This window comes from Staurois parvus, unplaced genomic scaffold, assembly GCF_062004578.1.
Source record: "Staurois parvus isolate SC_StPar_1 unplaced genomic scaffold, SC_StPar_1.0 ptg000140l, whole genome shotgun sequence".
Lineage (NCBI taxonomy): Eukaryota > Metazoa > Chordata > Amphibia > Anura > Ranidae > Staurois > Staurois parvus.
Genome location: NW_028317936.1, coordinates 764,965 through 784,141, shown reverse-complemented (window position 1 = coordinate 784,141; position 19,177 = coordinate 764,965). Strand labels below are relative to the sequence as shown.

Below are 19,177 nucleotides of genomic sequence, written 5' to 3'. Positions count from 1 at the left end.
TACGGCGAGTATAACCCAAACACTACATTTTAACAGGAAAAGTACGGGGTCGTCTTATACGCCGGAAAATACGGTATATATATATATATATATATATATATATATATATATTATATTTTAAAATATATTGAATATGGCCAAAATTGTAGCATTTTCAAATATATGTCAATATATTTGGGAAGAATATTTTAAAAATATATTTCAAATATATTTTTCTCCGATATGGGTAGATCGGGCCTATTCCGGGCAAAGTGATCAGGATATTTCAGAGCTATTTGTCCTGTGAGACTGCATGTACATTCATTCTGTGCAAATAGAGGCAAAATCGAATGTTACTAGGCTATCTTCTCTCCAGGTCGAATGTTATTCAATTATTAGAAATAGGGTAGTTTGGGAGAATACTGCATTATGGTCACTAGATGGAAATGATGATCATAGTTCATTTCCTATGATCAGCTCCATCTAGTGACCATAATGTGATATTTTCCTGATTCCCAAATTTGACCTGGAGAGAAAATAGCCTAATAACATTTAGTTTTGCCCCCCATGCACACTGAACAAATGTACATGTGGTTTCTAACATAAATAGCTCTTTTTTTTTTATAAATAGACCCCATAGTGTCTTTACATTGTCCTCCTCCCTAGACCTGTATACTTTCTCAGCCACATTCCAAAACTCCCAGGGGCCCTTGTTTATGGCGGTGCGCACAAGGGTATGGGAGAGCATGTGACTTCCTCTATGTGATAGCCACCAGTCACCAGGTCTGAACACTGTCATGTGATGGTGGTGGGGGGGGGCATGATATTAGTCCCCTGTTTAAGCTCTGGTGTAAAATTACTAATCAAATTTTTGAAGGTTTAGAAGACTATAGGATATATAAGGGTCAAGCTCAACCTGATACATTGGCCACCATTTGTGAAAAGAAAACAGGCAATTTTCCATGCAATACTGACCCCGATGTCCCCCACATTCTCAGCCGCTCACCAAACCAGATCAGCTCCTTTTCTGGGTTGACTGAAGAGCATAAAGCAGCTCCATAGTTGGTCCCATTGGTGCCGTCCTGAAATTCTTCTATTAAAAGCTGCGAAGGGAATTGTTGGTGTATGGCCAACTTTATTCTATCTTTGTTCTTCCGTATTTCCATTTCACTACGGAGATTCCCAATATTTGTCCTTCCAGTCTTGACTGAACCACACATGAAAGCTAAATTTCAGCTCAGGTGACGTCATTAAACACATGAAATCTCCAACAATTTGATGGAACAATACTTGAGGTCTGAAAGCAAATATTTAACAGAAACTTTTCAGTTGAGGTGAGAAAACAAACAGTCACTTGGTAAAAGAAACAACTCAAACTGTGTGCAAAGCGTGATGAGTATAGGAATCTAAAAATGTCCATAGGAGATACTTTCAAAGCCCTAGTCTTTCTTGGTGTTTTTTTTTTGTTTGTTTTTTTATTTGGTCATTTTTATTTTTATTTACTAATGGAAAGACCTATTACTCATTGATAAGGGGGGAAAAGACAAACAGTTGTTTGCTGCAAAAGATTTTAACCATTTGTACAGAGCATTATCAGTATTCCTACCCAAAATTGTCCATAAGCAATGCTTTAAAAGGCTGCAACTGTTTGGTGGGTTTTTTTTTTTATTTGTTACTTTTATATGAATAGAAAGACCTAGCAATCCTTGACTGAGGTAAGAATATAGTCTCTTGTTATAATAGATGACTTTGACCATGTGTACAGAGGGTTATGAGTATTCCTACCCAAAATTGTCCATAGGAGACAATTTCAAAGGTTTTACCTTTTTTTTATACATTTGTTTTCTTTGTTAATTAATTAATTTTACTAATGGAAAGACCTATTACTCGTAGATCAAAGGAAAAAAGAAACAGTCACTTGCTCCAAAACATTTTAACCATGTGTACAGAGCATTATGAGTATTCCTACCCAAAATTGTCCATAGGAGACAATTTCAAAGATTTTACCTTTTTTTATAATTTTTTTTTCTTAATTAATTAATTAATTAACTAATTTATTTATTTTACTGATGGAAAGACCTATTACTCATAGATCGGAGGAAAAAAAAAGTCACTTGCTCCAAAACATTTTAACCATGTGTACAGAGCATTATGAGTATTCCTACCCAAAATTGTCCATAGGAGACAATTTCAATGCTTTTACCTTTTTTATAATTTTTTTTTCTTAATTAATTAACTAATTTATTTATTTTACTGATGGAAAGATCTATTACTCATAGATCGGAGGAAAAAAAAAAACAGTCACTTGCTTCAAAAGATTTTAACCATGTGGACAGAGCATTATGAGTATTCCTACCCAAAACTGTCCATAGGAGACAATTTCAAAGCTTTTAACTTTTTTTTTATATTTTTAATTTATTTATTTAGTTGTTTTGTTATTTATTTAGTTTACTAATGGAAAGACCTATTACTCATAGATCGGGGGGAAACAGAAACAGTGGCTTGCACCAAAAGATTTTAACCATGTGTACAGAGCATTATGAGTATTCCTACCCAATATTGTCTATAAGCAATGCTTTAAAAAGCTTCACCTTTTTTGGTTTGTTGTTGTTGTTTTTTTTATCATACTTTTTTTTTAATAGAAAGACCTAGCAAACCGTGACTTAGGTGAGAGAGTAAACAGTCTCTTGATATAGACAACTTTATGTACCAAGCATTATGAATTTCGACCCAAAATTGTCCAGAATAGGCAAAATAACAAAAATTAATTATAATAATAATGATTAACTTTGTGGGTGTTGTTTTTTTTACAAATAGAAAGTCCTATCAATTTTTGACTAAGGTGAGAAAATAGTCACTTGTTATAAAAGAGATTACTTTAACCAGTTGTACAGGGAATTATGAATATTCCTACCCAAAATTGTCCATAGGTAACACTTTAAACGCCTTTACCTTATTTTATTTGCTACTTTATTTTTAATAAAGCCTTTACCTTTTTGGTGTTTTTTTTTTTTTTACAAATGGAAAGCCCTTTCAGACTTTGACTAAGGTGAGACAATAGCCACTTGTTATAAAAGAGATTACTTTAACCAGGTGTACAGGGAATTATGAATATTCTTACCCAAAATTGTCTATAGGTGACACTTTAAAAGCCTTTATCTTATTTTATTTGCTACTTTATTTTTAATAAAGTCTTTACCTTTTGGTGGTTTTCTTTTAGTCAAAATAACTAAATAATATAAATTAACTATAATAATATAATAATAATGATTAACTTTATGGGTGTTTATTTTTTTTTTCAAATAGAAAGTCCTATCAATGTTTGACTAAGGTGAGAAAATAGTCACTTGTTATAAAAGAGATGACTTTAACCGGTGTACAGGGAATTATGAATATTCCTACCCAAATTGTCCATAGGAGACACTTTAAAAGCCTTTACCTTATTTTATTTGTTACTTTATTTTTAATAATGCCTTTACCTTTTTTGGTGTGTTTTTTAGGCAAAATAACTAAATAATATAAATTAACTATAATAATAGTAATAATAATATTAATAATGATTACCTTTGTGGGTGTTTTTTTTTTTAAAAGAAAAGAAACAAATAGAAAGTCCTATCAATTTTTGACTAAGGTGAGAAATTAGTCACTTGTTATAAAAGAGATGACTTTAACCAGGTGTACAGGAAATTATGAATATTCTTATCCAAAATTGTCCATAGGTAACACTTTAAAAGCCTTTACCTTATTTTATTTGCTACTTTATTTTTAATAAAGCCTTTACCTTTTTGGTGTATTTTTTTTTTTTTTACAAATGGAAAGCCCTTTCAGACTTTGACTAAGGTGAGACAATAGCCACTTGTTATAAAAGAGATGACTTTAACCAGGTGTACAGGGAATTATGAATATTCTTACCCAAAATTGTCCATAGGTAATACTTTAAAAGCCTTTACCTTATTTTATTTGCTACTTTATTTTTAATAAAGCCTTTGCCTTTACCTTTTTGTTTTTTTTTTCTTTTAGGCAAAATAGCTAAATAATATAAATTAACTATAATAATATAATAATTAATGATTAACGTTGTGGGTGTTATTTTTTTTTTTACAAATAGAAAGTCCTATCAATTTTTGACTAAGGTAAGAAAATAGTCACTTGTTATAAAAGAGATTATTTTATCCAGGTGTACAGGGAATTATAAATATTCTTACCCATAATTGTCCATAGGTGACACTTTAAAAACCTTTATCTTATTGTATTTGCTACTTTATTTTTAATAAAACCTTTACCTTTTTTGTGTTTTTTAGGCAAAATAACTAAATAATATAAATTAACTAGAATAATATAATACTAATGATTACCTTTGAGGTAACTTGTTATAAAAGAGATGACTTTATCCAGGTGTACAGGGAATTATGAATATTCTCACCCAAAATTGTCCATAGGTGACACTTTAAAAGCCTTTGCTACTTTATTTTTTAATTATTTTTACAAATGGAATGACCCAGCAGTTCTTGACTAAGGTGAGAAGACAACAGTCGTTTGCTATAAAAGACGATAAAAGAAGCAAATGACAGACATTAAATCAAACAGACTCAAATATTACATAATACAATGAGCGGCACACAGACTGTGCTTTGGTGAAACCCAAGGCTTTATTTTCTATATAAAAGGAACAAAGCCCTCGATAATAATAGTATGTAATAGTAATAAAAGAAAGAGGTTATGACTCATGAATAGCATTAGTAAACTATAACTAATTTGCTGTATCATGGTTACTTCAGTTCAACTAAATCCATCAGATGGCAGACAGGAATGAACAAACAAGCTTAACCATCTTGAAAGAACCTTTTCAATACCAGAGCTTCTTTTGCATTTTTTTTTTTACACACATAATAAAATGCACATTTTGGACCTGAAGATTAGTTTAAACCCCCCAAACATTATATATTTTTTACAATAAAAGACCCTAAAGAATAATATAGTGGTAGTTGCATTATACTGGCATCCTTTATCAGTAAAAAATACACTAATATTTAGTTCGGGGCAGCACAATGGCTAAGTTGTTGGCACTTGCGCCTAGCAGCACTAGGGTCATCAGTTCAAATCCCAAACACCCCACTACTTGCCTGGAGTTTGCACGTTCTCCCTGTGCCTTCATAGGTTTCTTTCCACACTCCAAAGACATGCTGGTAGGTTAATTGGCTCCTTGAGGGCCGGGAATGAATGTGAGTTAGGGATCTTACTGCAGATTGTACACTCCTTGAGGGCCGGGAATGATGTGAATGTACAATAAATTTGTAAACTGCTGAGTAAATTGAACACGCTATATAAGTATCCATAAAAAAATAAAAACAAACCGAAAAAGATTTTAGTGCACATAAACACAATATTTTCCGCAATATTTCAGTAAAATGTAAAAAATCCAGTTGCGTTGAGTAAATAGATACCAAACATGTCCCTTGAAATGGCGACAAATGGCTAAATGCCCATCGTTCACAAGGCCTAAAGGTTGGTATACTTCATAAAAATTTTTAGATTTTTTTGGTAATCTAACTTTAGGAAAATTTTCATTCACTTTCAGGAAAATCATCAAGAATTGAGTGGAATTATTTTCAAAATGAGGGGCAATCCTTCTGCGGCATTTCCCAATTGAAAGAAGTGTCCTCTTTGGAAGATTTCCCCTCTATTCTTCTTCTGGTAGCTACTGAAAATGCTAGATTTCCACCTTACTTTTAGTCCTGGTGACAGTGGTCACCAGAACAGATAGAGAGGTGGTATCTCCACAGTGGGGGCAAAGACAGTGATGACAAACCCAATGGAGTTTCAACCTTTACATTCACATGAATGCAATCTGAACACACATGTACAGTAAGTAAAAATGCACCTCCAGTAAGTGACCAAAAATTGTACAAGTACCAATCATGTTGGCAGATAATGCAGAAACCTAGAAGAAGACTGAGCAAAGATGTCACAGTCAACAAGCTAGTAGACGTTGAGTAATTGAAGCAAAGGTGAGTATAATGGACTTTAGTTCCACTTTAGTTGGGGTCATGTTCATTGTCCACATACTTTACCCAAAAAGGTGTCCCTTTGTATAAACTCAAAAAGTTGGGAGGTATGTGTAGAGGCTTTAAAAGTCTATTTCAGCCTTTCCCAGCTTTTTGTACATGGAGGAACCCTTAAAATAACTTTTTGGCGCCAGGGAACCCATGCTAATATATACTATATCTACAGCTCACAGTACATTAGTGTGATAGTTATTGAGAACCGTGCTCCTTACATTGGTGGTAACTGGGGAAAATCCCACCCTTAAAGATGTCTAAAAAAGATCATTGGTGTCAAGGGCTAGATATTGGAGAGGCAGAAATTGTTCATTGCTCAAGGAACCCCTTTCAACCTCTGGAGCAACTCTAGGGATCCTTGGAACCCTGTTTGAGAAAGGTTTGGTCTATTTCAGGATTTCTCAGTCAGAGTTCCTCCAGAGGTTGCTAGGGGTTCCTTGAGCAATGAGTAGTTTCTGCCTCTACGAAAAGTTCCCACTGGCACCATTGATCTTTCTAGTTATCTGTAAGGGAGTAATTCTTCCCAATGACCACAAGTGTAAGGAGCATTTTTCCCAGTGACCATCAATCTAATGTATCATGAGTTGAAGGTCCAATCATTTTTAGCAGAGGTTTCCAGAGACCAGAAAGTTAATTTAAGGGTTCCTCTGTGTTGACAGGCTTGAGAAAAATGTAATTCACTAAAATGCCACAGAGAAAACTGAAAACAACAAAAACATTCTTCAGTACTTGATGGGTTTGTCATGACATATCTCCATTGATGTTCTAGATTGCAGATTCCATACTTGACAACACACGACTACTGTTGGCTATTGACAACACCAAACTGGCCATAGATGACTTCCAGGAAAAGTGAGTATCAGAGGGATATTATCAATCCATATACTGAATAAACTGTAGTCATGTAAGGTTTATGTAAAGTGAAACAAAGAAAAAATGAAGACATCTCATTGTCGTAAGTCCATCATAGTTTAACAGTTGGCAATATAAACTTTTCTATTCTCAATGATGGAGAAGGATCTGGGGGGGTCAATGGTAGAGAAGAATCTGGGGGGGGGGTCAATGGTGGAGAAGGGTCTGGGGGGGGTCAATGGTGGAGAAGGATCTGGGGGTGCTGGTAGATCACAAGCTTACTAATGGCATGCAATGACAAGCTGCAGGTTCTAAAGCGAGCAAAATCCTCTCTTGTATTAGGAGAAGTATAGACTCTGTGAGAGAGAGATATCATTTCCCCCGGTACAAATCATTAGTAATACCTCATCTGGAATATGCAGTTCAGTTTTGGGCACCAATTCACAAAAAGAACACTGGGGAACTGGGGAAAGTACAGAGAAGGGCAACTAAACTGAAAAGAGGCATGGAGGAGATCAGCTATGAGGAAAGATTAGAAGCACTGAATTTATTCTGTCTTGAGAAGAGGAGATTAAGGGGGGGATATGATCTCCATGTATAATACATAAGGGGGGATATGATCTCCATGTATAATACATAAGGGGGGATATGATCTCCATGTATAATACATAAGGGGGGGATATGATCACCATGTATAATACATAAGGGGGGATATGATCTCCATGTATAATACATAAGGGGGGATATGATCACCATGTATAATACATAAGGGGGGATATGATCTCCATGTATAATACATAAGGGGGGATATGATCTCCATGAATAATACATAAGGGGGGATATGATCACCATGTATAATACATAAGGGGGGATATGATCTCCATGTATAATACATAAGGGGGGATATGATCTCCATGTATAATACATAAGGGGGATATGATCTCCATGTATAATACATAAGGGGTATGTGATCACCATGTATAATACATAAGGGGTGGATATGATCTCCATGTATAATACACAAGGGGGGATATGATCGCCATGTATAAAACATAAGGGGGGATATGATCTCCATGTATAAAACATAAGGGGGGATATGATCTCCATGTATAATACATAAGGGGGATATGATCTCCATGTATAATACATAAGGGGGATATGATCTCCATGTATAAATACATAAGGGGGGATATGATCTCCATGTATAATACATAAGGGGGGATATGATCTCCATGTATAAATACATAAGGGGGGATATGATCTCCATGTATAATACATAAGGGGGATATGATCTCCATGTATAAATACATCAGTGGTTCATATAGTGAACTTTGTGTAGAGTTATTCACCCTGAGGTCATCACAGAGGACAAGGGGGCACTCTTTATGTCTGGCGGAAAATAAATTTAATCTCCAAACACTGAAAGGTTTCTTCACAGTAAGAGCTGTGAGAATGTGAAATAGACTCCCTCAAGAGTTAGTTCTGGCCAGCTCACTGGATTGCTTTAAAAAAGTCCTGGATTCTTTCTTGGATACACAAAATATAACTGGATACTAACATTTATAGGTAGAGTTGATCCAGGAAATATTTGATTGCCTCTCGGGGGATCAGGAAGGAATTTTTTTCCCTGCAAGAGCAAATTAGATCGTGCTCTGCTGAGTTTTTTTGCCTTCCTCTGGATCAACTGTGGGTGTAGGAGAATAATTTTTTTTTTTTTTTTTTATGGTTGAACTGGATGGATTTTTGTCTTTTTTCAGCCAGACTAACTATGTAACTCCAAAAAAAACCCCAAAGAACAAGGTTCCAGAACTAAATTTTATTTCATTTTTATTCATTTATTGTAGATGGCAAAACTATGAATTTGCCATCAACAAACACCGTAAAGACTGCCATAACCAGTTCAAATTGTTTCCAGTTCCTGCTAAATCGGTCAAAATGTGAGCCATGGGTGGACCTGTTGGCACCAATTGGCTTAGAAAAAGTAAATTTTTCAATCAACTTTTGTTGGAGGAGCAGGTGGAAAAGTGCAGGCTAAACAGTGACTGTAACCAACCAGATGCAGTCACTGTTCAGGTATTTTGATAGCTACTGGGGCCAGAATACAATAGCAGGCAGGGGAACATATCTGATCAACTTCGGTCTCAGGACACCATTTTGGATGCAATACAGGAGATCAGAATTTTCACACTTCCCTGGCTCCATGCTTTTTCGGGTGTCTATGAATTAAATGGTCAGAATGAGAATACCCATGGTCATAGATTTTAAAAATAGGTCAACATTGGCAGCTCTGGTACAGATTTTCTTTAGTAGTAAATGATTTTAACATTACCTTTAAAAAATACACTAAAACCTCTACAACTGAAAAAAATAACAGAAATGCCTTTCTTCGAAAAAAAAGCTTGAGTTAAGCTTCTTTTAATGTAAGTATCGTGTTTAACCACATCAAGCCAAACAGCCAATAAAGTAAGTAGACTTGGTTTATTAAGGTAAATTCCACTTAATCCCAAGAGGTATGCCTTGAAGTGAGTATAATCTGCACTGTTATGCATTATACCTGCCCAATGAATGAGAATGTTGTTATCTCATCAGGTTGAACACGGAATCTGCGCTGCGTCAGTCTGTGGAAAGGGATGCCAATGCCATACAGAAAGCTAAGGAAACGAATGAAGCCCTCAATGAAAGCCTGAGAGCCGATCTCGACAGTCTACAGAACGAGCTATTTTCCTTAAAGGCTGACCATGAGCTGGTACTATTATTAAATATCTTTTTAATATAATACATCACTGCCCTCAGTCTTAAAGTGTTACTAAACCCACAACAGTAAAATCAGTCTGTATATGCAGTAAAGCATGTTTGGCATACTTACTGTGGAACCTAAGGGGTTAATCTTCTGCATTGTGTAAAAAGGCTGTTTGATCTTGTCTTGTCTGCCCCTCCTCTTGTTGAAATGACCACCTGATATAGACTCAACCCATGGTCACATTCACATGCTCAGTTTAGTGTGTATTGCTAGAGAGGTTTTTTTTTTTTTCTTGGGAAGGTGCATGTGATCAGCACAGGGCCAATCATCACTGTCCAGACAGAGGGTCAAAGGTTTCATATCCTCCTAGAGCAGAAAGAAAACTCCTACAACCTTTAACTAGTACTCTGCTGAAGTCACAAGACTGCTGTAACTGCTGAGAAAAGGTATTTAGCAGTTCATATTTACTAAAATAATTGCATTTCCGTGTTGTGTCTACTGTGGGAGACCAGATATAGTGAATGCAAGGTCCAGGGAGACCAGATATAGGGAATGCAGGGTCCAGGGAGACCAGATATAGTGAATGCAGGGTCCGGGCAGACCAGATATAGTGACTGAAGGGTCTTGGGTTTAGTAACATTTTAACCTGATATAGATATTGCATTTGTTGATATTCCTTATCAACAAATGCAACCTTTTAGCTAGCTTTCACATCTTTCCTGGTTCATGACTCAACAATTTGTTCATATAGAGCAGGGGTGTCAAACTGGCGGCCCTCCAGCTGTTGCCAATCTACAAGTCCCATGAGGCATTGCAAGATTGACAGTTAAAAGCATGACTCCCAAAGGCAGAGGTATGGTGGGACTTGTAGTTTTGCAACAGCTGGAGGGCCGCCAGTTTGACACGCCTGATCTATATGAACAAATTGTTGAGTCATGAACCAGGAAAGATGTGAAAGCTAAAAGGTTGCATTTGTTGATAAAGAATTCGCTTATAATAACGGGTTCTATTTATGGTTCAAAAGACATGTTTTCTTTACCAGATAATTTAGAAAGTTATGAGTAGAAGGCCAATAGCTGGCCAATAGAGATGAGCAAATCGAACTTGGCGAAGTGGAATTCGTTTCGAATATTAGGAAAATTAGCAGACTTCGGATGCGCGAATCGAACTTTTTCCAAAAATGGCGGCGACATGTGCAGCGACGGAGCGGGGATCTGTGGGAAGGCGCGCAGACAAGGCGCGCTGACCCATAATGCATTCATTCATGACATGTGATCGCATTAGCCAATCAGCAGCCAGCCAGCCAGCACTGTGTAATGGTCGAGCTATAAATTGCGGCCATTTTAGAATTCTCCATTAGCCTCCAGTCATTCAAGAGAGACAGACCACCTGTCTGTATTGAGGGACAGAGTTAGGGCCACAGAATCGTTACTTAGGGACACAGAACCGTTACTTAGGGACATAGAACCGTTACTTAGGGACACACAATCGTTACTTAGGGACACAGAACCGTTACTTAGGGACACAGAACCGTTACTTAGGGACACAGAATTGTTACTCAGGGACAGACACAGAATTGTTACTGAGGGACACAGAATTGTTACTGAGGGACACAGAATTGTTACTGGGGGACACAGAATTGTTACTCGGGGACACAGAATTGTTACTCGGGGACACAGAATTGTTACTCAGGGACACAGAATTGTTACTCAGGGACAGACACAGAATTGTTACTGAGGGACACAGAATTGTTACTGAGGGACACAGAATTGTTACTCAGGGACACAGAATTGTTACTGAGGGACACAGAATTGTTACTCAGGGACAGACACAGAATTGTTACTGAGGGACACAGAATTATTACTGAGGGACACAGAATTGTTACTCAGGGACAGACACAGAATTGTTACTGAGGGACACAGAATTGTTACTGAGGGACACAGAATTGTTACTCAGGGACAGACACAGAATTGTTACTCAGGGACACAGAATTGTTACTCAGGGACAGACACAGAATTGTTACTCAGGGACAGACACAGAATTGTTACTGAGGGACACAGAATTGTTACTGAGGGACACAGAATTGTTACTCAGGGACAGACACAGAATTGTTACTGAGGGACACAGAATTGTTACTGAGGGACACAGAATTGTTACTCAGGGACACAGAATTGTTACTGAGGGACACAGAATTGTTACTCAGGGACACAGAATTGTTACTCAGGGACAGACACAGAATTGTTACTTAGGGACACAGAACCGTTACTTAGGGACACAGAACCGTTACTTAGGGACATAGAACCGTTACTTAGGGACACACAATCGTTACTTAGGGACACAGAACCGTTACTTAGGGACACAGAACCGTTACTTAGGGACACAGAATTGTTACTCAGGGACAGACACAGAATTGTTACTCAGGGACAGACACAGAATTGTTACTCAGGGACAGACACAGAATTGTTACTGAGGGACACAGAATTGTTACTGAGGGACACAGAATTGTTACTCAGGGACACAGAATTGTTACTCAGGGACACAGAATTGTTACTCAGGGACAGACACAGAATTGTTACTGAGGGACACAGAATTGTTACTGAGGGACACAGAATTGTTACTGAGGGACACAGAATTGTTACTCAGGGACACAGAATTGTTACTCAGGGACAGACACAGAATTGTTACTGAGGGACACAGAATTGTTACTGAGGGACACAGAATTGTTACTCAGGGACAGACACAGAATTGTTACTGAGGGACACAGAATTGTTACTGAGGGACACAGAATTGTTACTGAGGGACACAGAATTGTTACTCAGGGACAGACACAGAATTGTTACTCAGGGACACAGAATTGTTACTCAGGGACAGACACAGAATTGTTACTCAGGGACAGACACAGAATTGTTACTGAGGGACACAGAATTGTTACTCAGGGACAGACACAGAATTGTTACTGAGGGACACAGAATTGTTACTGAGGGACACAGAATTGTTACTCAGGGACACAGAATTGTTACTGAGGGACACAGAATTGTTACTGAGGGACACAGAATTGTTACTCAGGGACACATAATTGTTACTCAGGGACAGACACAGAATTGTTACTGAGGGACACAGAATTGTTACTGAGGGACACAGAATTGTTACTGAGGGACACAGAATTGTTACTCAGGGACACAGAATTGTTACTCAGGGACAGACACAGAATTGTTACTGAGGGACACAGAATTGTTACTGAGGGACACAGAATTGTTACTCAGAGACACAGAATTGTTACTCAGGGACACAGAATTGTTACTCAGGGACAGACACAGAATTGTTACTGAGGGACACAGAATTGTTACTGAGGGACACAGAATTGTTACTCAGGGACACAGAATTGTTACTCAGGGGCACAGAATTGTTACTCAGGGACAGACACAGAATTGTTACTGAGGGACACAGAATTGTTACTGAGGGACACAGAATTGTTACTCAGGGACAGACACAGAATTGTTACTGAGGGACACAGAATTGTTACTCAGGGACACAGAATTGTTACTCAGGGACACAGAATTGTTACTCAGGGACACAGAATTGTTACTCAGGGACACAGAATTGTTACTCAGGGACAGACACAGAATTGTTACTGAGGGACACAGAATTGTTACTGAGGGACACAGAATTGTTACTCAGGGACACAGAATTGTTACTGAGGGACACAGAATTGTTACTGAGGGACACAGAATTGTTACTCAGGGACACAGAATTGTTACTCAGGGACAGACACAGAATTGTTACTTAGGGACACAGAACCGTTACTTAGGGACACAGAACCGTTACTTAGGGACACAGAACCGTTACTTAGGGACATAGAACCGTTACTTAGGGACACACAACCGTTACTTAGGGACACAGAACCGTTACTTAGGGACACAGAACCGTTACTTAGGGACACAGAATTGTTACTCAGGGACAGACACAGAATTGTTACTCAGGGACAGACACAGAATTGTTACTCAGGGACAGACACAGAATTGTTACTGAGGGACACAGAATTGTTACTGAGGGACACAGAATTGTTACTGAGGGACACAGAATTGTTACTCAGGGACACAGAATTGTTACTCAGGGACACAGAATTGTTACTCAGGGACAGACACAGAATTGTTACTGAGGGACACAGAATTGTTACTCAGGGACACAGAATTGTTACTCAGGGACACAGAATTGTTACTCAGGGACAGACACAGAATTGTTACTGAGGGACACAGAATTGTTACTGAGGGACACAGAATTGTTACTCAGGGACACAGAATTGTTACTGAGGGACACAGAATTGTTACTGAGGGACACAGAATTGTTACTCAGGGACACAGAATTGTTACTCAGGGACAGACACAGAATTGTTACTTAGGGACACAGAACCGTTACTTAGGGACACAGAACCGTTACTTAGGGACACAGAACCGTTACTTAGGGACATAGAACCGTTACTTAGGGACACACAACCGTTACTTAGGGACACAGAACCGTTACTTAGGGACACAGAACCGTTACTTAGGGACACAGAATTGTTACTCAGGGACAGACACAGAATTGTTACTCAGGGACAGACACAGAATTGTTACTCAGGGACAGACACAGAATTGTTACTGAGGGACACAGAATTGTTACTGAGGGACACAGAATTGTTACTCAGAGACACAGAATTGTTACTCAGGGACAGACACAGAATTGTTACTGAGGGACAGACACAGAATTGTTACTGAGGGACACAGAATTGTTACTGAGGGACAGACACAGAATTGTTACTGAGGGACACAGAATTGTTACTGAGGGACACAGAATTGTTACTCAGGGACACAGAATTGTTACTCAGGGACACAGAATTGTTACTCAGGGACAGACACAGAATTGTTACTGAGGGACACAGAATTGTTACTGAGGGACACAGAATTGTTACTGAGGGACACAGAATTGTTACTCAGGGACACAGAATTGTTACTCAGGGACAGACACAGAATTGTTACTGAGGGACACAGAATTGTTACTGAGGGACACAGAATTGTTACTGAGGGACACAGAATTGTTACTCAGGGACACAGAATTGTTACTCATGGACACAGAATTGTTACTCAGGGACAGACACAGAATTGTTACTGAGGGTCACAGAATTGTTACTGAGGGACACAGAATTGTTACTCAGGGACAGACACAGAATTGTTACTGAGGGACACAGAATTGTTACTGAGGGACACAGAATTGTTACTGAGGGACACGGAATTGTTACTCAGGGACAGACACAGAATTGTTACTGAGGGACACAGAATTGTTACTGAGGGACACAGAATTGTTACTCAGGGACACAGAATTGTTACTCAGGGACAGACACAGAATTGTTACTGAGGGACACAGAATTGTTACTGAGGGACACAGAATTGTTACTCAGGGACACAGAATTGTTACTCAGGGACACAGAATTGTTACTCAGGGACAGACACAGAATTGTTACTGAGGGACAGACACAGAATTGTTACTGAGGGACACAGAATTGTTACTGAGGGACACAGAATTGTTACTCAGGGACACAGAATTGTTACTGAGGGACACAGAATTGTTACTGAGGGACACAGAATTGTTACTCAGGGACACAGAATTGTTACTCAGGGACACAGAATTGTTACTCAGGGACACAGAATTGTTACTGAGGGACACAGAATTGTTACTGAGGGCCACAGAATTGTTACTCAGGGACACAGAATTGTTACTCAGGGACACAGAATTGTTACTGAGGGACACAGAATTGTTACTGAGGGTCACAGAATTGTTACTGAGGGACACAGAATTGTTACTCAGGGACACAGAATTGTTACTCAGGGACACAGAATTGTTACTGAGGGACACAGAATTGTTACTGAGGGACACAGAATTGTTACTCAGGGACACAGAATTGTTACTGAGGGACACAGAATTGTTACTCAGGGACACAGAATTGTTACTCAGGGACAGACACAGAATTGTTACTGAGGGACACAGAATTGTTACTGAGGGACACAGAATTGTTACTGAGGGACAGAGAATTGTTACTCAGGGACACAGAATTGTTACTCAGGGACAGACACAGAATTGTTACTGAGGGACACAGAATTGTTACTGAGGGACACAGAATTGTTACTCAGGGACACCGAATTGTTACTCAGGGACACAGAATTGTTACTCAGGGACAGACACAGAATTGTTACTGAGGGACACAGAATTGTTACTCAGGGACACAGAATCGTTGAATTAAAGAGTATGTCAGACAACACGCAGGGGAGTGTCAGAGGAGGCCATGTTTTAGGAGCGAGCAGACGTGGCAGCAGAGGAAGGGGTCGAGGCAGCACTAGTCGCAGCCAGAGGCCAGTGCTCCCGGTGTCATCCAGCGGTCGTGTCTCCACCGACAACCCTGCCGTCATCGATTGGTTGGCTCGGTCGTCTTCCTCTTCCCAGGTCACCTCTGACACCTACAGCCAACGGTCGGTGGGTACGTCAGACACAACCGTTAGTTGGCATGGCTCGGGAGCAAGCCCACTGAAATCACGTGTCCTCTACCTGCCCCTGTCCTTTGGTGTTCCCTCACCAAGCGAAGTATCGCATGCTGTGGGCTCAGCCCCACTGTACAGTGAGGAAGAGCTAACAGGGCGGTCAGGAACGGGGGGAGACATCCGCCTCTTCAGCAGCCAGGTGAAGAAGTACTGGCGAGGAGAGTGGCTCGGTAGCCGGTCTAGAGACAGGTCTGTCTCCTGACCCACACGCAGCCGAGGGGGCTAGTAGTGAGGCGGAGACCCTAATTGATGATGATGAGGCTGATCGCACTTGGCAGCCTCGTCGTCATCAGGCTATTTCTTCCGCATCATCAGGAGAAGAGGGTGCCAGCTTGGCAGCGAGCAAAACAGTCGGTGGGTTGCCCAGGAGGCAGCAGGGTCGCAGCAGTGTCAGTGGAGGCAAACGGCCACGGAGTAGAGCACCAGCTCCACTGCAGCCTACCACCACGGCCAGTAGTGGTGCCGGTGTGCACGGAGGAAGTAGCAGTCAGCCAGTGAGGAGTAGCGGGGGCAAAGTTTCCTACTCGGCGGTGTGGCAATTTTTCGTCAAGCCGCCCGAGGAAGTAAACGTAGCCGTATGTCGACTATGTGGGCAGAAAGTCAAGCGTGGCCAGGGGGCCCATGTTGGGACTACAGCGTTGCGTCAGCATATGCAGCGTCGCCATTCGGTGGCCTGGGAAAACCGTGATAAAGATACGGCGGTTCTGCCTGCCCCAGCCCCAGCCCCCGCTCCATCACCCGCTCCGTTACTTGCTCCGTCACCCGACCTCAATCGCCCTCTATCAGCCAGTCAAGGCTCCAACACCTCTGCTGAGGGGAGTTGTCGCTCGTTGACATCTTCCGCTCGTTCAGATGCTCCTTCTCCTGCTACTCCTCTTCACGTATTCCGTCAGCAGTCTTTCTTGGAATCCGTTTCCAAGAGACAACAGTTTGCGAGCACGCACCCGACGGTGCAAAAGCTGAACGTCCTCCTGTCCAAGTTGCTGGTGCTGCAGTCCCTCCCTTTCCAAGTGGTGGACTCAGCACCTTTCCGAGAAATGATGGCTTGTGCCGCGCCGCGGTGGAGAGTGCCAAGCCGGAATTTCTTCGCCAAAAAGGCAGTGCCAGCCCTGCATTCACATGTAGAAGAGATGGTGGGCCAGTCTTTGAGCATGTCGGTCTCTGCCAAAGTGCACGGCAGCGCCGACGTGTGGAGCTGTAACTACGGTCAGGGACAGTACATGTCATTTACGGCCCACTGGGTGAACGTGGTGCCGGCACAGCCACACCAGCAACTTGGACAGGTCACGCTGCTTTTGCCTCCACGTTTGCACGTCTTTGGTCCAGCAAAGATGTCCGCCTCTACCACCTCTTCTTCCGCCGTGTCCTCAGCCGCCACCCCCGTGCCAAGTCCCATTACCCGACCGGCATATCACATGTGCAGGGCGCAACGGTGTCACGCTGTGCTGCACCTGGTATGCCTTGGCGAACGTAGTCACACAGGGGAAGAACTTCTGAGTGTAATGAACAGAGAAATCGACAGATGGCTGTCTCCGCGCAAACTGAAAATCGGAACCATGTTGACCGACAACAGAAAGAACATGGTGTCTGCTCTGCGTCAAGGAAGGTTGTGCCATGCGCCATGCATGACTCACGTGTTCAATCTGGTTGTCAAGCGGTTCCTAAAATCCACCATCCCACTGCAAGACATCCTTAAAATGTCACGTAAACTTTGCATGCATTTCAGCCATTCCTACACCGCAAAGCACACCGTCCTTGAGCTGCAGCGGCAGAACGGAATTCCACAGCATTGCCTGATCTGCGACGTTGCAACAAGGTGGAATTCAACACTACATATGTTAGACCACCTTTACGAACAGCGAAAGGCCATCACCGATTTCCTTATGTTACAAGCGGATAAAGGTACTCCCCTGTGTAACTTAGATGTCAGCCATTGGCAGCTCATGCGTGACACCTGCCGCTTGCTCAGGCCCTTTGAGGAGGCCACGCTATTCGTGAGTCGGCAGGACTATGGGATGAACGACGTCATTCCTCTGTTGCACGTCCTGGAACAAATGCTGTTAACAATGGCTGGTCAGGGTGCGGTAGACGTGGCGCACAGATCTCAACGCCACATGACCCCTGTGGGGGCAGGACAGGAAGAAGAGGAGGAGGTAGAGGAGGACATTGGTGCTCAGGAATTATTGAGTGAAATGGGTGGTTTTTCCACTCAGCGGACAGGAGTGGAGGAGCAGGAGCATCTGGTAGAGGAGGAGGAGACAGAGGACCCAGACGCACCGTGGCAGTATGCTGTGGAGATGGAGGCAGGGAGTCCCTCGCATTCCTTGCCACAAATGGCCCATAGCATGCTCGGTTGCTTGCGTAGTGACAGCCGAATAATAACCATCAGACAGAGGGATGACTTTTGGCTGTCCACCTTGTTGGACCCTCGCTACCGTTCAAAAATGGTGGCCTTTTTCACACCTGCTGAGAGGGAGGCCAAAATAACGTACTATAAAAACCACCTATGTAGTCAGTTGGTCTCTGCCTTTCTGCGCCAACGTCCATCCTCAGACACTGTGGGCCCTGTGCGCTCGCGTTCCGCTGCCATGGCAGCAGGGGAGGGGTGGGGTGGTAGGAGCAGTGGCAGCTCCACCAGCAGCAGCTGCCTCAGTCTGCAGTCGATGATGAGTAGCTTTCTTCACCAGCGCAGTGAGGAAACTACTAACCAGCCGCAGCAGCAGCAGCATCAGGTGGACCTGGAGCAGGACCTCAAACAACAGGCTCGGGCCTACTTGGACAGCACCCTGCCAACCGAGGTAGACAATCCCCTTGACTACTGGGCAACGAAATTTGACCTTTGGCCCCAACTAGCTGAATTTGCCCTTGAAAGGCTGTCATGCCCGGCCAGTAGCGTGGCATCGGAGCGCGTGTTTAGTGCGGCAGGAGGTATTGTAACTCCGCGGAGGACACGACTGTCCACCCAAAGTGTGGAGAGA

General features: G+C 41.4%; 1 protein-coding gene across 1 annotated transcript in view; it reads left to right on the top strand.

Annotated features, from left to right (window-relative positions):
- LOC149465207 (keratin, type I cytoskeletal 18-like) overlaps positions 1-19,177 on the top strand; it is a 66,234-nt gene that overhangs the window by 20,394 nt on the left and 26,663 nt on the right. The window contains exons 3-4 of the mRNA XM_089673536.1: positions 6,808-6,890; positions 9,480-9,636. Coding sequence (XP_089529662.1) covers positions 6,808-6,890; positions 9,480-9,636 — 240 coding nt within the window. The remainder of the gene's footprint in view (positions 1-6,807; positions 6,891-9,479; positions 9,637-19,177) is intronic.